The sequence below is a fragment of the Genypterus blacodes genome, unplaced genomic scaffold (assembly GCF_046128005.1).
Source record: "Genypterus blacodes isolate CSIRO-AG114 ecotype Tasmania unplaced genomic scaffold, CSIRO-AGI_Gbla_v1 ptg000036l_1, whole genome shotgun sequence".
NCBI classification, from domain to species: Eukaryota; Metazoa; Chordata; class Actinopteri; order Ophidiiformes; family Ophidiidae; genus Genypterus; species Genypterus blacodes.
In genome coordinates, this window is record NW_027466849.1 from 179,367 (window position 1) to 202,410 (window position 23,044).

Consider the following 23,044-nt stretch of genomic DNA (forward strand, 5'->3'; position numbering starts at 1 on the left):
TCGACACATCCAGACTTCAAATCCCAGCACAAATCAATAAGTTAAGCAAAAGCAAAAAGTGCTGTACAAAGACGTACCTTTCGTAGCAAACATCGCTGCTTCAAAATATGACAGATAACAGCATAACAAAGCATTGTAATTCTGAATAGACAGAATTATTTTGTTGGTGAATGATTCATACACAGTCGCAAAGCATCAGCAGTTACTTAAATAACTACTGTGGTTAATTAATGCAATAAAAGTTTGTCAGATTTGTCATCACACAGAATGCATTTATGAACCTAAAGGCAGCAACATGGTTATCAACATACTGATAGACGAGAAGCAACACATCCACACAACTCAGCACTGCAACACTATTTTAATGTAAATTAGTAATGTAAATTTAGTAGAAAAAAGATGAAATGTTCTGTGAAGAGAGTATTTTCAAGAGGCAACATTACCCACTTAGATAAATAGAGCACTTCTCAAGTGCACAGAATTACTAAATATTCATATGGACGACTGATTGGCAGTCACAAATTATTATTCAGTCTTAGTTCCACATATTCCAATGGAAAACACTAATATACTTTGGTGTCAGCGGCAGCAGGCCAAACCGGTGACCCCCAGATAACAAACTGTTTCAAGAATGCTGTCATCGAGCTCTTGAAGAACGTTTGCATAAGAACTTTATTCATTTTAACATAAGAGAAAGCTGTGCATCAGTCCACTGGGCAAACACATTTACACCATAATGCATTAAGATGAAAGGCCTTTTCCTCACCACAGTTTGTGTCTGACCTTGACTCTTGTGACTTTGCCTTCTTTTCACTTTAGAACTTGAACATGTAAAGCAGCCAACACAAGTATAGCACCCATGGTAATACATACATCACTGAACAGGCAAACAGCAGTATGCACTGAGGAAAGGCTGCCTTAAGCTTCAGGATACGTGGTTAACATAATCAGAAAGCCACTTATCCTCCACTTATCCTCTATGTGATGAGTGATGGGCAGTTGTAGGATGCTTTTCTCTATAAGTCTCCTGTAAACAGCAGTTAAAGACCTTAAAGAGAGTATTATGTGAGTCTTTTCTCTAACTCCCTTATAAGGCAACATCAGCTAATGTGCCATTGTCACGTTCAATCCCTTCTCCCCTCCATGCAGCTGTCTGGCCTATTGATGTAACATTGAGCGAGTGATAAAGCTGTTTTGGCTGCTCAAGAACAGCCCAACTGGGACATTTCAATTCTAGGTGACTTAATTGAGTCTTAAGTGCATGGCTTCTAAAAGGCAAGTCAAGGAAGAAAAGAAGAGGAAACTGACCTGTGGGAGTGCTGTCGTAGGTTTTATTACAGAAATGGTTTAGTTATTTTTCTATCTCCTTTTTTACTACTCTTTTTTTATGAGAAGGTCTCTTATTTTACATTTTTGTACACATGTACACATATTTACACTGTGATTACTCTGTATTGCATTAAAGGTAATGTAAAGCTCACAACCTGATTCATACCTTCAGAGTGAACAGTGGCATTACCGTAATCGTGAGCTCAATTGGAGTCTTTTGCTACTGGCTTTATTGAAACCTTCGAGTATCCTTGGCAGCACCTAATTATATTCAGCTTGAATTACACAAACCTCACTAAAAGGGGACTCTACATCATTTTAAAAACTCTATTTTCTTCTATTTTAGGTCTGTCTGAGCCAGCAACATTCGGGACATTCTCCGGCAAAAACGTCCCATCACAGATAGCCTCTAATGGACACATCATGAGACTGGAGTTTCAGTCTGATCATTCCAATACTGGGAAAGGCTTCAACATCAGCTACACCAGTATGTCCTGTTTGTCTCTCTGTCTCTCTGTCTCTCTGTCTGTCAGTCAGATATACTTAACCCAGCGTCCTCGAGTAAAACACATTAGTAATCTAATAGCCGTCAGCGTTACTTCCATTGTCACCATCACATCAACGTTACTGCTTTAATTCAGGTTTTTCATAATGCATTCAAAAATCAGAAAATTAGCTAACTGATGTAAACAAACACAAGACACGAATAGTTGAGATGTGGAAAAACAGAGTGCAGTCTTGTAGAAAAGTCAAACATTTTCCACTGATTGTAGCTGTGTAGGTGTGTGTGAAATGTACCTGGGCAACTGAAAAACATGTATAAAACAAACACTTTTACACCTTTTTCTGTCAAGTGAAGGATAGTTAGTTTAACAAATTCCCAAATATCTGTGTTTGATTCAAAGGATTTAAGGCTTACATTGACTGTATTGGCATCAGCTTTGTAGAATCCTACTTTTGAATTGCAAATAGAAGATATAAAACATAAGTGAGAATAACAACTGATGAGCCGCCGTGTGCGCTAACCATAACATAAACACACTTACGACGTCCTCAAAAAGTGTTTACATTCCTGTCATCTGTCCCGTGTCTGACTAGTGCTGCTTGGCCGGTCTTTTGTCTTCGTGTCTTACTCACGCTCGCCTAGTTAAGCCTGAGTCATTGTCAGCTTTGAACTCAGCCGCTGCAGCCTGTATATTTATCTGCTCTGAGCCCAACGTGTTCTGCTCCACTGGGTTTGATTAATTCTCCCTGATTTGCACCATTTCACACAGTTCTTCCCAAATGACCTTGTCTCTGAATCTCCCTGAAGAGGTGACATTTGACAAATGAAAATGCTAAATGCCTTTCTTGCCTTTTCAGCGGTAGCATATTCAATAAAAATGTACCATCTTCTCTTTTAATGCAAACAAATTTGGTCACCTTAATCTCAACACAAACAAAAGGCTCAGCTCACCACTCAAAGCAAACCATGCCGCCGACGTACAAATACTAACAGAAATGTATACAGGGCTTCGTGTATGCATACTGTATATACTGTATGTTTATGTAGGGAATATTTGACATTGTATACATGGAAATAGGACACAGATGATAAAAGAAGCATTTTAGGGCAAATACTTTTTATTAATTTATAGATTAAATGTAATCCTACAGGTTGTGTGGGTGTTTTGTGAATTTAATTTACAACCACTGTACTGTATGTCTGCTGTGATGCATGAGGTTGCATTTAAGAGTGTAACAGCGATGTCATCACTGCCAAACTGGGGCTAAAACTATGTCAGGAGCCTATGCATAGACAGAACACCCCGCCCCCCGCCCCTGTGGCGTTGTGGGATGTCACAACGCCACAGTGCGGCGAGTTTTTGACCTTGCAAATGAAAAAACATGCAAAATGTGGCAAATCTTTAAACCAGAATTGCACAGCGTGACAGTCCTGCTGCTGCACCTCTCCTCCCATTTCGGTTTATGGCACGTCATCAAAAATACAAACAGACGCAGGAGAGGGCAAACACCCTCAAGTATCTTGCGCACTGTCACAATGCAACACCTTTCACAATCTACTCACATGAAAAAGAGCCTTCGACATTGAATTTTAATTATACTGCTGTCGCTGGTAGAGGTCATTTATTTCTCTTTTCGCCTCGACCACTGCGTTCATTCAGTGTGTTTCTCCTCTCTTGTTCCCTCTCTTCTTCTGTCATCTTCTTGTCATCATGTTCTCTCTAGCTCTCTCTCTCTCACACATACGCACACACACAAGCTCAGGTCCAGTCAGTCAGTTTCATTTTCCCTTGACTCCTTTCTCAGGCACAACATTTGAATATACCTGAGTCGTTCCTCTGTATACATTATCATATACTATACGCTGTGTGTATACGTCTCTCTCCACTCATACATGTCCCTCCAGTCTTTCTTCACACCCCATCATATCTGGCATGTCTTTGTGTATGCCTTTGGAAATGTGATTGTACTCATCTATATGCATGTCTAAGTGTCCATTGTGTTTGTGCACATGTACCTGTCCTTTCCTCTCTCGCTCCCCCTCCCTCTCTCCCCCTGCCTCCCTCGCCGTGCTTTTCATTTCCTCTCCATCAGCGGCTAATGAACCTGGGACATGTCCAATCACCGGGTGTGTGCTCTGGATGGGATCAGGTTAATCTCTGGCAGGGGTGTAATATAAGCTAAACATGACAGGGTTGAACCATGTGTCTATAATTCCATCCCCATATTTCCATATCAGTGGAAATGTCAAATTCACTGACATTAATACAGCAATGCTTTCCAAACTTTTTTTTTCTCTGACAGCAGCACATTTCAAAGCTAATGGCAAATTTTTTTCAAAATTGTAAACATCCCCTATAAAAACAAAAGTCCATGCAGTGTGGGCACCAGCACCAGGTGTCATTCTGCCCCTTTATTTAGCTCTGTGTATAAAATACATTGTGTGTATGTTCAATTGTATTACTTCCTCCTTTTCCTATTTTAACTTTTCCTTTCTCACATTTTCTCTCTAGCATTTGGTCAAAATGAGTGCCACGATCCAGGGGTTCCTGTCAATGGTCAGAGGTACGGAGACCAGTTTCAGCTTGGCAGCTCTGTGGCGTTTCGCTGCGATCAAGGATTCATCAGAACGCAGGTAACAATCGGAAATCTGTTTGTACCTACTGGAGATTCATGAGGTAAAAAATGTTTAATTGCGATTGTGCGTGAAGTGTCATTATGTTCAAATAAGTAACATGTCGTGTCATCATTTCAGGGTTCAGATCAGGTCACTTGTATCATCCAGGAAGGAAATGTTGTGTGGTCTGCTGCTGTCCCCCGCTGTGAAGGTAAACACACCCACACAAACAACTGAGCTGTGAGGAATCCCTTCAAAATGTAACACCTGCCAGAATATAAAGTAACTAAACCACTAAGTAGTTGTTCCTGTGCAATACTGTGCAGGTGAATTGAGTCGTGCTTATGCACCTATGACATTGTATACATCTTCTTCTCTAATTGCTTTACCCTGCAGCATTCTCTGTATCCTTTTCCCACCATTCCCATGCATATTTAACTTAACAATAATTTTAAATGGGATTGGCATATGTTCTGTGAAAATATGGTACATTCAGGAATATGTATTCATTACTTGCAGACTCAGGTGTACAGGAATGCATCAGCAGTGCGGATGTGCTAATATGTATAACAATAATAAAAGGACAGTAATGTTCCATGATTTGAATACTTTCAGAAGCCAGCTATTTTTATATCCTTTCCATCCAGAGTGTAGGTCTAAATGATGTTATTAAGTGTTGTTATGTTATCAACCCATTGTTAATAGATGGGATGGAGAAGATGATCAATAGCAGGTTGTCAACTTATTAAATATGGGTCATGCGCAAATGTCACCCATTCACTTGGACTGGGGTGGATAATTATGTTCCATTTGCAGAATGACTCTGGTGGATCCCATCCAGATAATACACAGTATACACAAAGGACAGTGAAAGAAAGAAAATTGATTTTCTTTGTCGTGGAGATCTGAAGTTATGAGAGCAATCAAAGCCAAGAGTGTATCGGTTCCCAGAGTGCAGAAGTAAAAGATTGAAATATAAGCCATTGGTAATTGCACTGTAAATGGCAGAAAGAGCAATGGCACTTCAAAGGTCATGAACTCCAGCTCTGAAGGCTGTGCAAGCTGTTAATCTACACGCCGGGATGAGACTCCAATTGTATCTGACACCAGCTGGTGACCAAAGCAGGGCAGCGTCCGAGCAAACACACTAAACCAGAGTTAATATGAATAAATAGAAAACAGCTGCTTTATTTCATTGCATTTTATCATATTTTTGATGTGGCACACAAAAATTATAACCCACAGTAAACAAACCCAATCCCTGGATTTAAAAGTGCTATAAATAAATGAAGCAGCTATAAATTAGTGTCACATACCTGCCAGCTTTGCCTCCAGCAGTTGATAGAGTAGCAAGGAAGCGAGGAGCAGTTTTCCCACATCGTGTCGAAATATGAAAATTCCTTCCCCCACGCATTACCATAAACCAATAGAATTATTATGGAGCATTTTAAAACAAAACGGCAATGCAAAGAGTGAACCGTAATGTTTAGCCCGAAGTGCTGTTTTATTTGTTTGGATTTTTGAAATTGCAGAAAAGCTTTTACATTTATTGCCAGATGCGTTTTATGAAAACTGAGCAAAATTAATTTAGTAGGTGATTAAAGTGATAACCGTAATTAAAGGATGTCTCACCTCTCTCTCTCTCTCTCTCTCTCTCTCTCTCTCTCTGCCTCCCTCCCCCCCTCTCTGTAGCTCCTTGTGGAGGTCATCTCACAGCTCCTACTGGCGTTCTGCTGTCTCCTGGCTGGCCATCATTCTACAAAGATTCCCTCAACTGCCAGTGGGTCATTGAAGCACAGCCAGAGCATGCTGTGAAGATACATTTTGACAGGTAAATGCTAGATAGAGGATTTTCTGGGTTGTTAAAGTTTACATAATCAATCAAATACTAATTGATTGAAACTGTTATGTTTGTTCCTTCCACTTCCATGTTAATAAACTTTTTTTTAGTGTAGCATGTAGTAAGTGGCCAGCGTTTCAGAGGGTTTCTAAGTTAGTCATTCAGTTTTAAATATAGTTGTATGTGGCTGCTACAGTAAATGATTAATGCTGGCTTTTACATTTTTTCGCTGAAAACAAGCCACTAGCAGATGCAGCGTAGCCTGAAATTACTGTCGCTGAAATTTGTCTGTTTGGGAAGCGATGGAAAGGTCAAGTTGTCTTCATCAACCACATGGTATTTCATTTGCGTGGGCTTGCGTAGGATTCAGACTGCATGCAAATGTGCAGTGCAGAGGTGAGTTAATTATTATTCACTTGTGATATGGAGTCAGCCAGTGTTTCCCTAATCTGAAAGCTCAGAGCGCTGTTGGTTCTTATCAAACTAAGTAGTTAATTGTGTTCACCTGGTGTTGTATGTCAAGCCTAGAATGATAACCAGCAGGACTCAGAGTCAGTAGCCAAGAGGCCATACTCAAAAATTTTGTCGCAAGGAGAAATGGGTGAGAAAAGAAGAAAGTCATTAATTGAGCTAGTTGATTAGATAGGTAGTTATGCAGTTATTAAAGTGATCAGTTATTCAAATAAGCTGCTAGGAAATGTCATTCACTTATTCAGTTAGCTCAGCATATGGGTTGACAGGTTGTTATGGCTGTGTTATTACCTTGTGTGCTGCTCCCAACACTGGGACGCTGCACAGACCCAAAACCATTTGGAAGATGCTCAGCGTTCCACCACCACCTTTAATTCTGGCATGAAAATGAACTCTTTGTACAACATCACTCCTTACTCCCTCCCAACGATCCCTGCCACTGAGTGTTTGCACATGAGGGTTGATTGACTAACTAACTATAATGTTTGTATGGAAGTCATTACTCAATAGATGTTCCTCAAATCCATTAATAAGTAATTATACTGTACAAGCTGGATAAAGAAGGTCAACAAGCAGTGATTTATGGAATGTATCGAAAAGGCTCAATGCCAAAAACCAGCGATCAAGACATGATTGCAGCATTAGGGAGGTATGCCTCATTTTATGAGACTGTGAAGATACTGTCAGTATAATGCAAACATGTCAGGGGGATTGTTGAAGATGACCCTTGTCCTGGAAAGCCTGTGAGTGCAACAATGCCAGGAATAATCCAGAAGATCCATGAGAGACCATCATATTCAAGTTGTATAGATGCTTCCAAAGTTGATTTGTGATGTCTAAAAAAGAAAGGAATATATTACTATGCATGAGTATGTTCATTTCCATTGATTTAAGTAGATATTTTGAAAGACATTTGGAAAGATTTGCACATATTTATTGGTGAGACACATTGTCAGTGTTCTTTTATTTTTTAATATACTGATAGTGAGACATGACTTAGAAAGCCATCTTGCACCTTTCTCCATTGTTGGTAACTTTGCAGTGACCTGTTAATTGTCTGAGCATGCAGTGTTTATTTATTGCTAGTGGTCTGCGAGATAACACTTCAGCCTTTTTATGGCATTAATAGAAAGTGGTGAAACAGGTTAAAATCACTATGAGGTTACCTGTATGAAATGTCTCCCCACTCCTGATGTTTTCCTCCATTTTTCAGCAGCCTGCAGTTTCTATCCAATGGGTTGCTATAAAGCCAAACAGTATGTGATGGAGTGAATTATTGCTATTCAGATGTACTGCAACAACTTGCAACACGCCTGTAATTTCTTTCTTCCTTTGTAAGCAGCTTTGTATAAAAATTGTACTTCTAATGGCAGTCTTGGAGTAAGAGGTATATGCTTTTTGAATTCCTTATTGTAGGAGTAGGTCTAACAACTAAACTGCTATTCTGCAGACTCCCATGTACTCAAAATATTACAAATTACTGGAGCATGAAAAAATTATGATGTCAGAAGACCTGTGATGCATTTGTGGAAAAGGATTCCAATTAAAACCTCCATTCAAAACCCCCACAAAATGTTGGCAGTTGTGCGTCTTGTTGGAAGGAGATTGTGTTCAAAATGTAATAACTGCATCGCCTCTGGGTTGCAGATTTATATGCAAGGCTCAGAATTTACCAATCAACCTCTGTGAATTATGTGCGGCAGCTATGAAGCAACAAATGCTGCCAAGTCTCTCCTCCAGTGTGAAGGTGTGATTCATTGTTTTGATGACAGTGACTGTTTTCCATTAGCTGGTGTCCGGGGACATTTGCACACCGATTATATATGTATCAGTCATATAAACTTGTACATGTTGGTTCATTTGTGCATTTCCGTCAAGGTTTCAGACTGAGGTCAACTATGACACCCTTGAAATCCGAGATGGCCCCTCAGCCTCCTCCCCTCTGATTGGTGAATACCACGGCACCCAAGCGCCTCATTTTCTGATTTCCACCACCAACTTTTTGTTCCTGTTGTTCACCACTGACAACAGCCGCTCTGCAACCGGCTTCAGCATCCGATATGAAGGTGAGGCAGGCGGAGTGAAATTATCTTGTTTAGATTCAGCGCTCCCACTACTACATTAAGCCTCTGTGTGTGTGTGTAACCTCTCTGACTGTTTGTGTGATTCCCAGGTGTGAAAATGGAGTTAGACTCTTGTCTCGACCCTGGAATCCCTGTCAATGGTCGCCGCCACGGGAACATCTTTGCTATTGGCTCTCAAGTCTCGTTTACCTGCGATGCAGGATACACACTGAGTGACCTGGAGCCAATCATTTGTGATCAAAATCATCAGTGGAGTCACTCTCTACCCAGCTGCGATGGTGAGTTTATTCTCAAGTCTGTCTTCTCTGTCCACTTTCCTCTCTATCCCGTTCTCTTTATTTGCCACACCTCTTTCATGCATGACAGCATCTCAAAACAAGAGAGAAAAATGTTGTTCTCTAAAGCTCAACACATTGTTATTTGGAAAGGGTACGAGTGCCTTTGGAGAAGAAAATGTGCACAGCGTGCCGCTTTTTGAAAAAAAAATAGTAATTTTGAGAAAAGATGCTGCTGAGAGCACTTTTTGAGGCAACAGTGAACGACTCTGCTGTCAGCTTTGGTCAAACTCTAGCTAAGTGTTGTTTTCATAGCGAGGCAGTGGATACAGCTCACTTTTGGAGACGGACAGGGTTGAGGAAGGTGCTCTTGTTGCAGACCTGTTTCAGCCATCTCTTGTGTATGAGAGCAGTGAGGGGCATTCCATAATCTCACCCTGGAGCATGAAGTTTCAAAGCCCACTTTCAAAGCAGTCTCGTTTGTGAATCATGCAGTCATCTTCCGATGCCATCAGCACCAGCATTTCAACAGGGACGTTCATCTTGCTGTGGGGTCCCTGCAGCGATCTGCTCCACTCTGCCAAAAACCAGCCGGCCTTCTTGCATGCTAAAGCACTGTGAGCACATTATGAATGCACACCGAGCTCCAGGTGCTCACACACAAAACAAATGTCACTTCAGAAAATTACTCACAGTTTAGGTTGTTGTGTTTTGGAAAACTATTGTTGTGTTTTTGGCAGTTGTTAGACAAATGGAACACTGAGCAGCAGCAATGAATGGCAGTGACAGCAAGACACTAATCAGTGCTGGAGTGGATCAGAGTGTGTGATGGTGCCTGCAGGCCCAAATCAACAGTTTTACTACTACAGTATAACATAGTCAAGGATATCAATCATTGATGATAACATAAATATACTTTTTGTGTCAACACACTATTTACAGAATGACAGGAAAACCTATCCACACAGCACACCAAAGCTAATCATGTACCCAGGATCGAACAGGAAATCACAGACCATAATTGATGATGAACGCTGTACCACCGATATTAAAGGTCACGGCACATAGATTTCACACATGGATATAAACAACAAATAGCACAGCGCTGTGAGCTTGGTCCGGCTCAGGGACAGGGTTACAGATTGCCCTGAGCACAGCATGGAATTAAGAGTACGCAGAAAAACAGAAAAACATGCCGCAAAGAATCCAGCCTGTTGTTGTTCGCCCGGCTCTTGATGATGAATGACCACACGAGACCAGGACTTGAGGAAACCAAAAATGTACACAAAACAGACAGCAGGAAAGAAGTTTTGATTCTTAACAAAACTGTCTGCATAACATTTTAACCATCACCATCAGTCGGCTAAATATCTACAAGCAACAATAACATACAAACTGCGCCTGCAATGTACGATCCACCACCAACAAAAACTATAGTGCACAGAGAGATCCTGTGTAAAAGTATATCCCCCTTAAGTGCTATGAACCTGATAACTTCAAAGACGTCAAAGCGAAATCTATCACCTCATATTAAACTCCAGTTCACAATCAGGCATTACATGTGAATTCCCATGATGCTGCATATGAGGTAGGAGGCTTTATGGTACTATAGAAGTGTCCGAACTGAAATGAGATCATTTTCATCCATGGCTATCAGCAATGGAGGGGGAGGCCAGTGAGCGGTGAGGATCGACAAAATACCTGCTAATGGCACCTTTGGGTGATTACTCTTGACTTAAGCTTTGTTGGTAGTTTTCCCAGTAACAGCTGAGGCAACTTTGAGATTGAGTGTATGGGGAGTAAAAATGGTGCAAACTTTCTCTGTTTTGATTTTGTGTATGTTTGTGGGATGCATCTGCTGTTGTGTTTCTGTTGTTTACAGCTTCACTTATGCACCTTGTCCCTTGGTGACCGGCCTGTTTTGCTGTTGATTGTGTTAAAAGTGTTATTTGGAAAAGGTTTTTTATGCATTCCACACCTGCTGTGGTGTCCACAGCTACTTTATGGGTTTATTGATGGTCAGAGTCTGTTTAATGGTTTGGATTCCATGCTGTTCTCTGACTAATTAGGCCTTAGGCTATCGAGGAAGACGGCTGTTGTGTTAATGATGCCTGTAGTTTGCATAAAGGAAATGTCACATGTTTCCGGCTCTGCCGGCAATATTACAGACGTATTCAACAAATAAGCTGGGCATTGGTCGATCAAACTTAATTGAAATCAGACACACAACTACAATTGCACAAAACTTACTCATGCTTGTGAACATTTCATATGCAGACAGACGCAACACGTTGGTGTTGCCAGCCTGAACAACGGATTTCCCTCTTGCCCTGCTACAAACAAAATCAAAAAGAGCTTCTAATTAACAGCTTTCAACCCAAAACTAAGTATAACAAATAATTCTTTATTTTTAACAACAATAAATAATAATGACTAATGGAGTAACAGAGTTGTCCCATAGGGTTAAGGATAAGAAAAAGTGACCTCAATGCATCAATTTCTTTTTATCAGATAGCATTCAACAACCGCAGCTGTGATGAGGTTTTGATGGTGTGTATATGGAATGAATATGTGAATAATGAAGTTGTGTTTTTCTGTAAATCACATTTTTGACAGTTTAGTTATCTTGGATTTGAAGGATTAGATATGAATGTCGATATCCATTCACAACAGCAGATGGTGCCTATAAGACAGAAACCATAGCTTTGACTGTTGCAAATGACCGTGACGTTAAAATGTCCAGTGCCAGATGGAGAGATGCAGTCGTTGTCAAAAGTTCCTCAAAAGTAGGCGAAGTTGTCTACACAGTGAGGCCAAGTTCTAAAGCCAAGCTTAAGATCACGGCGATCAATGAGGCAAAGTCATCAAACAACTGCCAAGAGAAATGCTTCAACAGAATGACACATAAGAAGATGGCAAGTCCGCAGAGACAAAGTATTAAAAATGCTCAGTCAAAGAGAACCTCTGTCCAAAAATGGGATGCTTCAAAGAACTTTAAAGGAGAGTGTGTAGAGCGTGTGACTCTCAAACAGAAGAACAGAAGAAATGCCTGTTGGACCTCTTATACAGCTGAACGCTTTCGAAATCACCAAAGCGCACACATACCCACAACAGAGTTCAAAGGCCGTCATGGCTGGTTTAAATCAGCAGCCGACTGAGACTGACTCGGACTGTATTACAGAGATCTTAAATCAGACATCAGATTTCAGGGCTGCTAATTCCTAATGAATTACCAATTATTCAATGATTCCACAGGCACAAGTGCAAATGAGGACAGTTGAGACAAAGCTCCGTGATGAGCTTCCCTCTGTGGAGCTAAAAAAAACAATGGTGGCAGCTGATCAATATTAGTTAGAAAAGACAGCCCTGATGCGAGTGTTTTCCCTATGACTAAGGCTTTTCACTGTAAAAAGGAGAAGGTTGCAAAGGTGTTTGTGCTTAACCAAAATAACACAAACTACAGGGTCCACTTCCTCTTTGGGACGGGTGAGGGTGAGGTGCAGTGCCTGGAATGAGACTTGCAGTGGGGTCCACGTTTGGTCCAGGTATCAGTCACATCTTTGACCCGAGCATAGAGTCTTGCAGCAATAGGGTTTTTTAACTTTGAAATAACCTTACCACAGTGACCTGAGGCTGAGCCATGTTACACAGGTCAACAGGCACTCCTCAAACAAATGCTCACTGGGCAATTGCAGACATGATCATTCAGTGTTTGCGCATAGCTGACACTGCCATGGGAGCTAAGTACATCATGTCTGACTCAGTCTGCCTGTTGAAAAGAATCCTGCTTCAAAAGAAGTACGAAGATTACTGACACAGGCTGTCTCATAGCCGTGTAACCTGAGCACTTTTAAAGGGTCACAGTGACACTTTTCGATTTTTAGTCGAGCGTGCCACTTCAGACAGCTGTCACATTAGAGGGAAAACTCTTCCAGACAGTCTTTTCACTCGTAATAGTGCATATGCCTTGACTCAAATGGAATTGGCCTTTGTAGATAGGCAGATCATAGGAAAGGCACGCATTAAAACATTTTTATATGATTGAGATTTTTGTTAATCAGTTCATTAATCCATTAGTCCAACCAACTTGTAGCTCTTTGACCTGTGGAGGGAAAAAGGCTTTCTATGGTGAGGAAAATGTATGGATAAGAAAGTGTTTTTTTATTTAGTAATACCATTATTATTTACTGAGGCCTCCAGCAAACACAAACAAACATCCTTTTCCAACAATTCAGTGTTGTTCACAGAAGTAATGTGGACACTTAAGGATGATGATTTGCATTACTCTTTAAACATTTACACTGTGGAGTAAAAGCTTTTTGCTCCTAACACGGTAGAAAAGTTTTGGAATTCAATGTACAAAGTATATACAAGTAACTCTGCAAACAACACAAAGCCAGGAGAATGAGTGGGTGGAGGGAAAAGGCCCTACTGCCTCACATCAATTCATACACAAACATGAAGACATTAACAGCTATTATATTAACAGTGTAGTCTCAGTGGTGCAGTTAACATTTTACCTGGAAAAGTCAGACCTTTTCTGGCTCTATTCATATCACACCCACCAAAATCAATGAATGTAACACTGTCTTAAATAAATAGAAAAAAGAATCCCTCCACATTTCCTTTCAATATTGCCACAGGGCCTGTGAGAGCCAGACCCATCATCTTATTCCAGGTCACCTACATTGCCAAACAGAGAGTACGCAGCATCGACTGCTCTTTTTATGTTGCGAGGGAGAAGGGCGTTGAAGGAGTGCGGTGACATTTTGAAGCTTGCAGTGTTTACAGAGGCAACAACTTGTTAGATGTGCCCAAAGTCACAGGAATTGCAGAAAAAAAGTGCCATTGCATCGTTTTTAAAAGAGGATAATTACACAGGTAGGAACAGTCACTGTCTCATCGTCTCACACTGCTGTTCTTTAACACTGAAGAGACGGCCGCCTTTTTTATTTTACTTTCAAATTCTGCAAGATGCACCTATTCTTTTCGCCCCCTCATATTGTTACACAGCTCACATTTTCACACACATACGCTTTAACAAGCTGTCTCTGTCTTTATGCACACATGTTGTAAGGGAGAGGGGGGGGGGGGGGGGGGGGGGGGGGGGGGGGGGGGCACGAAAGCCGGATGATTTTCTCCAAACTCAAATGAATAAATTACTCAATTCAATATCATCATGCTTTAATATGGTATATCAATAAGATAAGATAAGATAATCCTTTATTTGTCCCACAACAGGGAAATTCACGTTACAGCAGCCTTACAAAAGTAAAGAGCCTAACAAAAGTACAACAGTACAACTAAGTACAAAATTGCAAATTGATGAATGAATATGTTACATTACATTACATAACATTACATATTGCACATCTGGGATATTGCACAGTTTGATCATTAGACGGGGTTAACTTGGAGAGATGCCGGTTGAATAAGGTCATGAATGAAGGAGAAAAAGCTTCATTCTTTGACAAATTTACATGACAAATTATTAAATGATATTATTGAGTTGATGGTCTGTTGTTAATGTCACTTTGTCATTCCAGCTGAGTCAGTTCATGGTCTTTGTATTACACGCTCATCAAGCACCTCCATGTACTACTTAAATTGGAATTTAGCCGAATGAGCTCAATAGAAGTAAAACAGGCAAAGAGAGAAAGAAAAAGAGGATTTATTATCTCTGCTCATCACATCACACTTTTATATATTCGTTTCTGTTCCAAATCGGTATGTTCTGTAACTGTTTCATATTAGTTTGAGCCCTGTGAGGAGGACTCTATTCAAATCTTTGTTCTCTTCAACATAGCCTGTCCTATCACCCTCTGTCTTTGCATCAGTGCACCTCTTTGCTCTTTCTTTGATTCTGTCTTTTGAACCAGCTCGTACTGTTTCACCTTAGCATCTGTACAATCTATACACGACCTCTGTACTTTTACTACACATCCCTCGCAATAAGAATAACCTATATGGTCTATCAATAGAAGAATCCGTCTTCATTCACATAGCACATTTCATACGACGATACAACTCAAGGTGCTATCTGTTACTGTTTCATTGATAACTTTCTGTCTCTTTTTAGCGCTTTGTGGAGGCTACATCTATGGCAAAACAGGAACTATTCTCTCTCCTGGCTTTCCCGACTTCTACCCCAATTCCCTCAACTGCACCTGGACCATAGAGGTGTCACATGGGAAAGGTGAGAGAGGCTGAAGCCACTGCAGCCAGGCATGCGTCTCCTGCTTTGTGAATATGGTGTGACGCTCATTTAATGACCTGATAATAGTTTGAGTTAATATGGGGGACATGAGGTGATGCAAGACTCATTAACTTTGACCTTTAATTATGATATGAAACGCTTGGCGTGATTTCCACCCTTTTTTGGAGAAATTGGTCATGCAGCAGATAATTTTTACAGAAAATGCTCAAAAGGGCCGTGTAATTGTTCCATTCCGCAGTATGAAAAGGGTGACTATCCAGCTTTTGCATCTTGACTATAAACACACACTGTACTGTACACACATCTCTATAATGATATCATTGGATAATAACGTTTGATTTTTTGTCAGTATATGCTTGTACTGTATGTAAATGTTGATCCATATCTATGCTCAACTCTCTTTATCTCTTTCTTTGTGTTTCCTGCTGTCTACCTCCTTGTAACCATTGATTCAGGAGTGCATCTGGTTTTCCACACTTTCCATCTGGAGGAGAACCATGACTACCTGTCAATCACTGAGGACAGCGATTTCCTGGTTCCAGTAGCCAGACTCACGGGCTCAGTGCTGCCCCCTAGCGTCAAAGCAGGGCTCTACGGGAACTTCAGTGCGCAGCTAAGATTCATATCCGACTTCTCCATGAGTTATGAAGGGTTAAATATTACCTTTTCAGGTAAGAATACCAAGTTAATTACGTTATAATTAACATATTTGTAGTAACTGTTGAAACTACTCACAATCAAGTTACTCACACATTTATTTGCAGGATAGAATGAATCCACCTAGACGTATACGTAAATCTTTCTGAAGTGATTCATGGAATTTGGGTGCTGTAGTTGATTGGACAAAGTCTGCATCAGTCAATTTTCCTTATAAATGATGATCAGATGTCTTGAAATTTGTCATTTACCAAAAAAATAGTCAAACCACCCTGTCACGTCACTCAGACTCAATTTCACAGATCATCATCAGCACTGGGTCAGGTGTCAACATTCTGTCAGAGACAGAAAAATATCCATTCTGATATCCATCCATTCATTCATTAGCAACATAGCCTAGATGTCCCTCCTCTGGCCACATTCTTTAGCTCTTCTTCATCCAAAGATGTTCAGTATAATCCAGTGTTTCTGGGCTTACCTGTGTGGTCTCACAGTTGGACGTGCCTGGAACACCTTTAGCTGTATTGATTTTGGATGGATTAGATTTTGATCTACATTGAAACAGTACAGAGTCAAGGTTGTCATGGAGTATTTCCTAGGGTGTTGGGTCCACTTGTACTGAAACCTGGAGTGCAAAATGTGTTGTTGATATACCAAACACTGATAAATCAACCAGAGAATAGCAAGCAACGCAATTCTGCACACACTCTACTGATGAATTTATGATTCTGTCCACACTTTTCAAGTTGGATGATTGAAGAAACAAATCTACCTTATTTAGCTTTTTTGAATACAAAGAAATGGACTGATTATTATACATCACTACTACCATCATATTCGACTTGATATTACATTGCATTGCACTAAAGGGAGCTGAATTATTCTTTATAATGCAAGTTGTAATTCTAGCTGCACTCCTCATACATTATAGGTGCAGGTTTTAAGCATCATACGACTTTGAACAACATTTTGATACCCCAATGTTTTCTTGACCTCATGTTATATACATTTGTGTCAGTTAAGGCAAAAGTTTTTTTATAGATAATCCATCCTTTCAGTTAATAAAAAGAAATGAAGCATTTTCTTCCTTGTTGTGTAGAGTATGACCTGGAGCCGTGTGAGGACCCTGGTGTACCAGCGTTTAGCAGGAGGATGGGGTTCAGATTTCGAGTTGGCGATTCGTTGGTCTTCTCTTGTTTCCATGGCTACCGACTTGAGGGCGACAGCAAAATTACCTGTCTAGGAGGAGGAAGGCGAGTCTGGAGCAACACACTACCTCGTTGTATAGGTAAGACAATTGATAGACAGATACAATTTTGGATTATAATTCGTATCATTATTTGTTTTAAATCTGTGATGTGTTGTCGATTTATTACAGGTGACAGCGATAACATACACCCCTGTGTTCTCCATGACAGAACACTTAACTGCATTAACTTCCATCCTATATTATTTTCCTTCTTACCTGGAATGACTTGGTAGACATTTGCAGAATAGATTTGAAGAATCTGTCCCCATATGGACACAAGAAACTGAAGATACCTTCAATTTGAACAACTCGGTACTCATTTATAATGATTGTAGTATTTTTTTTCTTCTGCAGTGCCCTAGAACAGAATGGTAAAAAAGAGTGAAGAGCAGAGTCTGAATACTATGAATGAATACCAAATCTGGTGTCAAAGGTCATGAAGGCTGCATTACATTCCTGATTATAACTTTTGAGCTGTATGGCTTAGAATCACAATTGACTTTGATGCTGTGATTTCCTCCATATTGCATACTTCACCCTTTTCAATTTGAAAACAAATCTATCTAATCTAGATTATTATGAATATTATTCCCAGTATTTCCCCTGTTTTCTCTTTAGGTTGCATCTCGACATCATTGTAAATTAGGATTATTCCTCAATGGCCATTTGTGATGCAACTACTTTATCATAACTAGACTTTAAGAGGTCTAGACTATGAAGGGACACGTCAACAGCTATCAAAGTAACATTTTACACTTACATTGACTAGAGCAAATGTATCAGCATTTTACCTCTTGTACCAATAATTTATCAGTGGCATAAAGGAAATTTACCAGCGCCGTTGCTTTTACTTTTCCAGTTTTGCCTATTAGCTGGATTGGATTTGCTGATATTTGTATCAGGATTTACGTGTATGCTACTTTTAATTTATGAGTGTTTGACTGGTGGCTGCTGGTAATTTTCAAGCCCTGAGAAGAACCGGCTGAGTGATGCTATAATAGCCTGATCTGTCAGGAGATCTGGCCTGACTAAGAGAAAACTGAATAACAACAGATGGCAATGTTGACTGGGTTCATTTCTCTCTGTGTCTCCCTCTTTAGCTCTGTCTGTCAGTCTGTTTCCCCTCCTCTCTGTTTTAGGCAGTCCTCGGGTAGATAATTAGGGCATCAGCTTCAATATGAAAAGTATAAATACGCTGTCTTTTGTCGCTCCCCCTTTCTGTGTTCTTTTCTGCATGCTTTCTCTCTTTCACTACTCTGTCATGTCATTTCCCTTCTCTCTTTGTGCTGTTTGCTGAGATCTGTTTTCCATTTATGATCCTTCTGAGAAAAGTGCTTGTGCAAAAATGGTTTTCTGGAATGAAATGAGCAGCGAATGTACCTTATTTATTCCTCAGTGAGTTCAATTCTGTTCCAGTACATGCAACACCCTGTCTTGTATTGCTCTTAATTGTCCTGAAAGCTTTGTGGTTATATGATATAATGCACCTTTTTTTCTCTTTTACCTTTTGATGTGCAATTGGTGGGGCTCTCCTCTCCTCTCCTCTCCTCTCCTCTCCTCTCCTCTCTCCCCTCTTACACAAAAACCAGTGTTGTTATTTGGACAGCAGGAGGATCATTCTGTAGAAATGTTGATCCATTCTGTCTTCTTCTCCCCCGTTACACCATTGCTGTAGCTGAGTGTGGAGCCTCATCAGTAGGAGAGGAAGGCGTTCTCCTCTCCCCTAACTTCCCCTCCAACTATGATAACAACCATGAATGCATCTACCGTATCACCACTGAAAAGGGCAAAGGAATCAGGCTGACAGCCGAGAGCTTCTCTTTGCAAGATGGAGACAACCTCAAGGTATATGTTCAACACACTGTCCCAACTCAGCTCGTACAAAATCCATAATTTGGCCTCACAGCCAGACACACACACACACACACACACATACATGTGCATATATTATATTTTAACCCAAAGCTATCTACACGGCCAACCATTAAGGTGGAATAGACAATTATTCTAACCTTATGTGCAACAGTATATGCTGTATATATATACACTGTTGCGCACAAAGTTGGAATAAAAAATCATTCCAATTTATGGGCGTGTAGATACCGGGTAGTAGACGGTGCATATCTGAGCAAATTGATTGTGAAATTGTGAAATTAGGCTGGAAGAGAAAAGTGTGATTCAATTGCCATAATTAACATAAACAGTGAAATCATCATTGGATTTGACGGTTCATGTAGGCTGGAAATAGTAATCCTTGAAAATATGGTATATAGTGTTCGAGCCAGTGAAATCAATCAATTAATCCCAAAAGTTAAGTACATTGTAGTCCATAGTGTATTCCACTATGTAACATATATTAGAAGCGATCAGTGAGAGACATTACAGTTTCTGGTACATTTATATTACATTTACAAGAGGGAGATATTGATAAATATAGACACTGTGGTGAGGAGCCTGTTAGATTAATGTGAACAGCCTCTGATGCCGCTGGGCAACATGATTAACACTATGTAGTGACTTTTCAGGTCGTTTAGGTTGTAACTACGGGGACCTAAATGACATGACAAGAACTGAGCATGTGGTTAAGCCCATGCGTATGTAGATTACGTTTCTTTCATATATTGTAGGGTTGAAGTAAGTATATTCTCTGCAGGGGATTTATTACCCAGGTTGATAGTGTTGCCAAAGTGGATATCCATAGAATGAACATTGAAACAGTTCAGTTCTGTTAAACCTGTACACAGACTCACTACAATATTAATATTTCAGTGTTTTCATTTAATTAGTGTTGTGTAACATGGCAACAGCAAGTATAGACAACAGAAAAATAAATATATTCCAATGGAATATAAATGTATAAACTGCAGCTATGGCAACAGGACTTGAAATTTCATGACATGTCTCTTTTTCATTCATTTCAATTCCATTATTTCAATGCAGATGTTGTAGATTTACTGTGGTTTTAACATGTTACATATTTAAGTAGACCTTCTTGTGTTATGCTTCTGAACCAGTAAGAATATCACAAATGTTCCTGCGGTCCATAACCTCTCCTGATGACACTTTCTGCTACATGGTCTTGCTTCAGTGTCAGTCAGGGAGTGTGAGCAGTGTGAGCTGTTTTACAGTCTTCAGGCTGTCCTACACACACACACCAGCAAACTCTTTCTATTCACAATGTGTCTTAAGTGTATTATGCCTTGGGGCATGGTTAAGCCAGTATGTGGTTAGAGTGTATCATTGGTATTAGCCTACAGCAGTGTTTGAGCCTATCTGTGGTTGGATTGTTTTAGTGGTATTCTCACTGACTTTCAGGGGGCTTAACTTTTTTGTATAAGGTGGAAGTATCCCAGTGGAATAGATATTTATAAAAGGGAGAAATCCCTGTAAAGATCAGCTTAAAGGAAGGTGACACTGATATAATGGTATGATAGTTACTGGACATAAACATGCTCAATATCCCTTTAAATGCCATAACCTTTTGGGTTATGGTCATGTAGATTAGCTTTCCTCCTAATTGAATTTTAGATCCCCAGACCTTTATGTGTTTCTGTGTAATTGAAGCCCCTGACCGATAACATTATATGATGGTGTGTCTGATTCAACACGGTGGTCCATTCCTCTTTCTCTAAGTTTGATTTCGTTCTTCAAGAAATTTGACCGAATAACTAATATAACTGACACCAAACCAGCACCCACTTGGTTAAGCAGGCCAGTGTGATGCCACAATGTGGATTGCAGGACAGACACATCAAATATGAAATATAATATTTGCTAGTATCCTTTATTTGAACCAAGACTGTTGCAACAAAATGAGGTGTGTTGATTACCAGTGCGATAAATTAACACTCCATTTGCACAATTGGCCACTACTTAATGGTGTTTTCATTTACGTCATGTTGTGTGCGCCGCTGTAGATGTGGGTATGTACGAACATTCGTCTGTCATATTAATGATGATTATTTCCTGCCTCAATCTCATCAAGTGGCAAACAACACTACGCCCCATTTTTGGCTACAATGTTGATAGAGTTAGGATGAAATGCACTGTAACAAAAACCAGGGAGATGTGCTACTATGGAGCAGCTCCAACACTAACCACTTCCTACAGGAATTTTATACAGCGTTTCTCTGTTCACAAGGCAGTAAAATGTCAACATAAACAGCAAATAGAATCACTGTAATTGTTTATGATGATACTGCAGAGCAAGATCACCAATACCATTAAGACCTAGGTGGTTCCATACTCTTCGTCGCTAGCGTTTGTCCATTCTTATGCCACTGTGTCTGTTGGCATTCAGCTAAAGAGGTGATGTGACCTGACCCTAAACCTCTGGATACCAAGCCTTAGACACGGACAATGCGTGACTCACAGCCTCATGACTTGGTAATGGACTGATGATGACTACTACATTAAGCCCCAGAGACAGGGCGAGGATAGAAAGAAAGACCATGGGGAATAAGTAAAGCAGAAGGGTCAGGGGGGAGTGTGTGAGATAGAAGCAGATATACTCAATGTGCAGACATAGCAGAGAATGCACTCAGACCCGACAGAGGCAGACTCACAAGTGGCAAAACGTCACAAGTCACGATTGTGTGCTTGTTTATGCGTGTGTGTGTGTGAGAGAGAGAGAGAGAGAGTGTGTAAGTGCATCAATTAAGCCATTCAGTTGTATCAAAATAGTAAATTAACAAACATTTTGATTTTGGATTCTGCGTAGATTTACTGATAATCCTTAACAAAGTTTAGTTCATGAATATTTTTACTATTATATGCAAATTTAATGGATTCTATTCTGTATTCTGCAAGAATCTCTCCCTAGTAATGAAACAACAATATCAAGATTAATGTCTTATATCATCACAATTCTAATTTAATTCATCATCAAAAATCTTATTTAATGAGTGATTTTTTCGCCACCTCTATGTGACAAATGTTGTTTTACACACACACACACACACACACACACACACACGCATGCACACAAACATACACACGGGATGCCACACTATTTAAGACTTTGCTCCTTCATTATACTTTGTGATTTAGTGTGATGTCCATTGATAATTAAAACTTTGGTCAGTAACCAAAGGAAGATGGAAAAAGAATGAATGTGCTGTGCTGACTTAAAGTTCGGTAATGTGGATTAGTGCTGATACATTTTTAAATAAGGAGTGCCAGTGGAAAAATTTAGTGTCAGAATATAGTTTTTATCGTTATCCAGTTAAAACATGTGTATTGACTTTAAATGATCAAAAGCTTAAAACATACTGTATATATTATATATATATATAAACAAGCAGCAGGATTTATTTTCAGCTCAGTGCTCATCATACAGGATTTTTTGCTGTACTATTTTTGCAGTGTCTCAGCATTAGCATTAGCACTCATTGCATTAAATATGTAAAAAAAGAAGAGCCAAGACAGACGCCTGTTGGTCTCTCATGGGGAAAGCTTTATAAACACAAGTAAAATTAGGTCAGACTCGTAATGTTACCGTCTCAAATCGTCCACAGTTTGCTTAACTCCATGTCAGGCTGACGGAACATTTTGCTAAATATTTATGCGATTCCAACGTTTTTGTCCCTTTTTAATAAGCACGTTTCGTTTCAGGAGCTGAAATTGAGACTTCAGCACACATTCAGCACGCGTTGTACATCTCTGCTATCAAAACTCACTAACGCTAATGAAACCATGAGCCATTTGAAGCGTATTTGTCCCATCTAACTCGAATAGATTTGCTGATTAACTGAGCTGCGCGATCAGTCCATCCTATCTGCGCCCTTTATTTCCTTCGCCGT

General features: G+C 40.0%; 1 protein-coding gene across 1 annotated transcript in view; it reads left to right on the forward strand.

The window, feature by feature from the left end:
* LOC142996105 (CUB and sushi domain-containing protein 1-like) overlaps positions 1-23,044 on the forward strand; it is a gene marked incomplete at its 5' end in the record, with an annotated part of 226,024 nt that overhangs the window by 120,470 nt on the left and 82,510 nt on the right. Inside the window, 10 exons of the mRNA XM_076146995.1 lie at positions 1,676-1,816; positions 4,347-4,468; positions 4,589-4,661; positions 6,143-6,281; positions 8,640-8,827; positions 8,935-9,123; positions 15,200-15,316; positions 15,793-16,008; positions 17,094-17,282; positions 18,919-19,088. Coding sequence (XP_076003110.1) covers positions 1,676-1,816; positions 4,347-4,468; positions 4,589-4,661; positions 6,143-6,281; positions 8,640-8,827; positions 8,935-9,123; positions 15,200-15,316; positions 15,793-16,008; positions 17,094-17,282; positions 18,919-19,088 — 1,544 coding nt within the window. The remainder of the gene's footprint in view (positions 1-1,675; positions 1,817-4,346; positions 4,469-4,588; positions 4,662-6,142; positions 6,282-8,639; positions 8,828-8,934; positions 9,124-15,199; positions 15,317-15,792; positions 16,009-17,093; positions 17,283-18,918; positions 19,089-23,044) is intronic.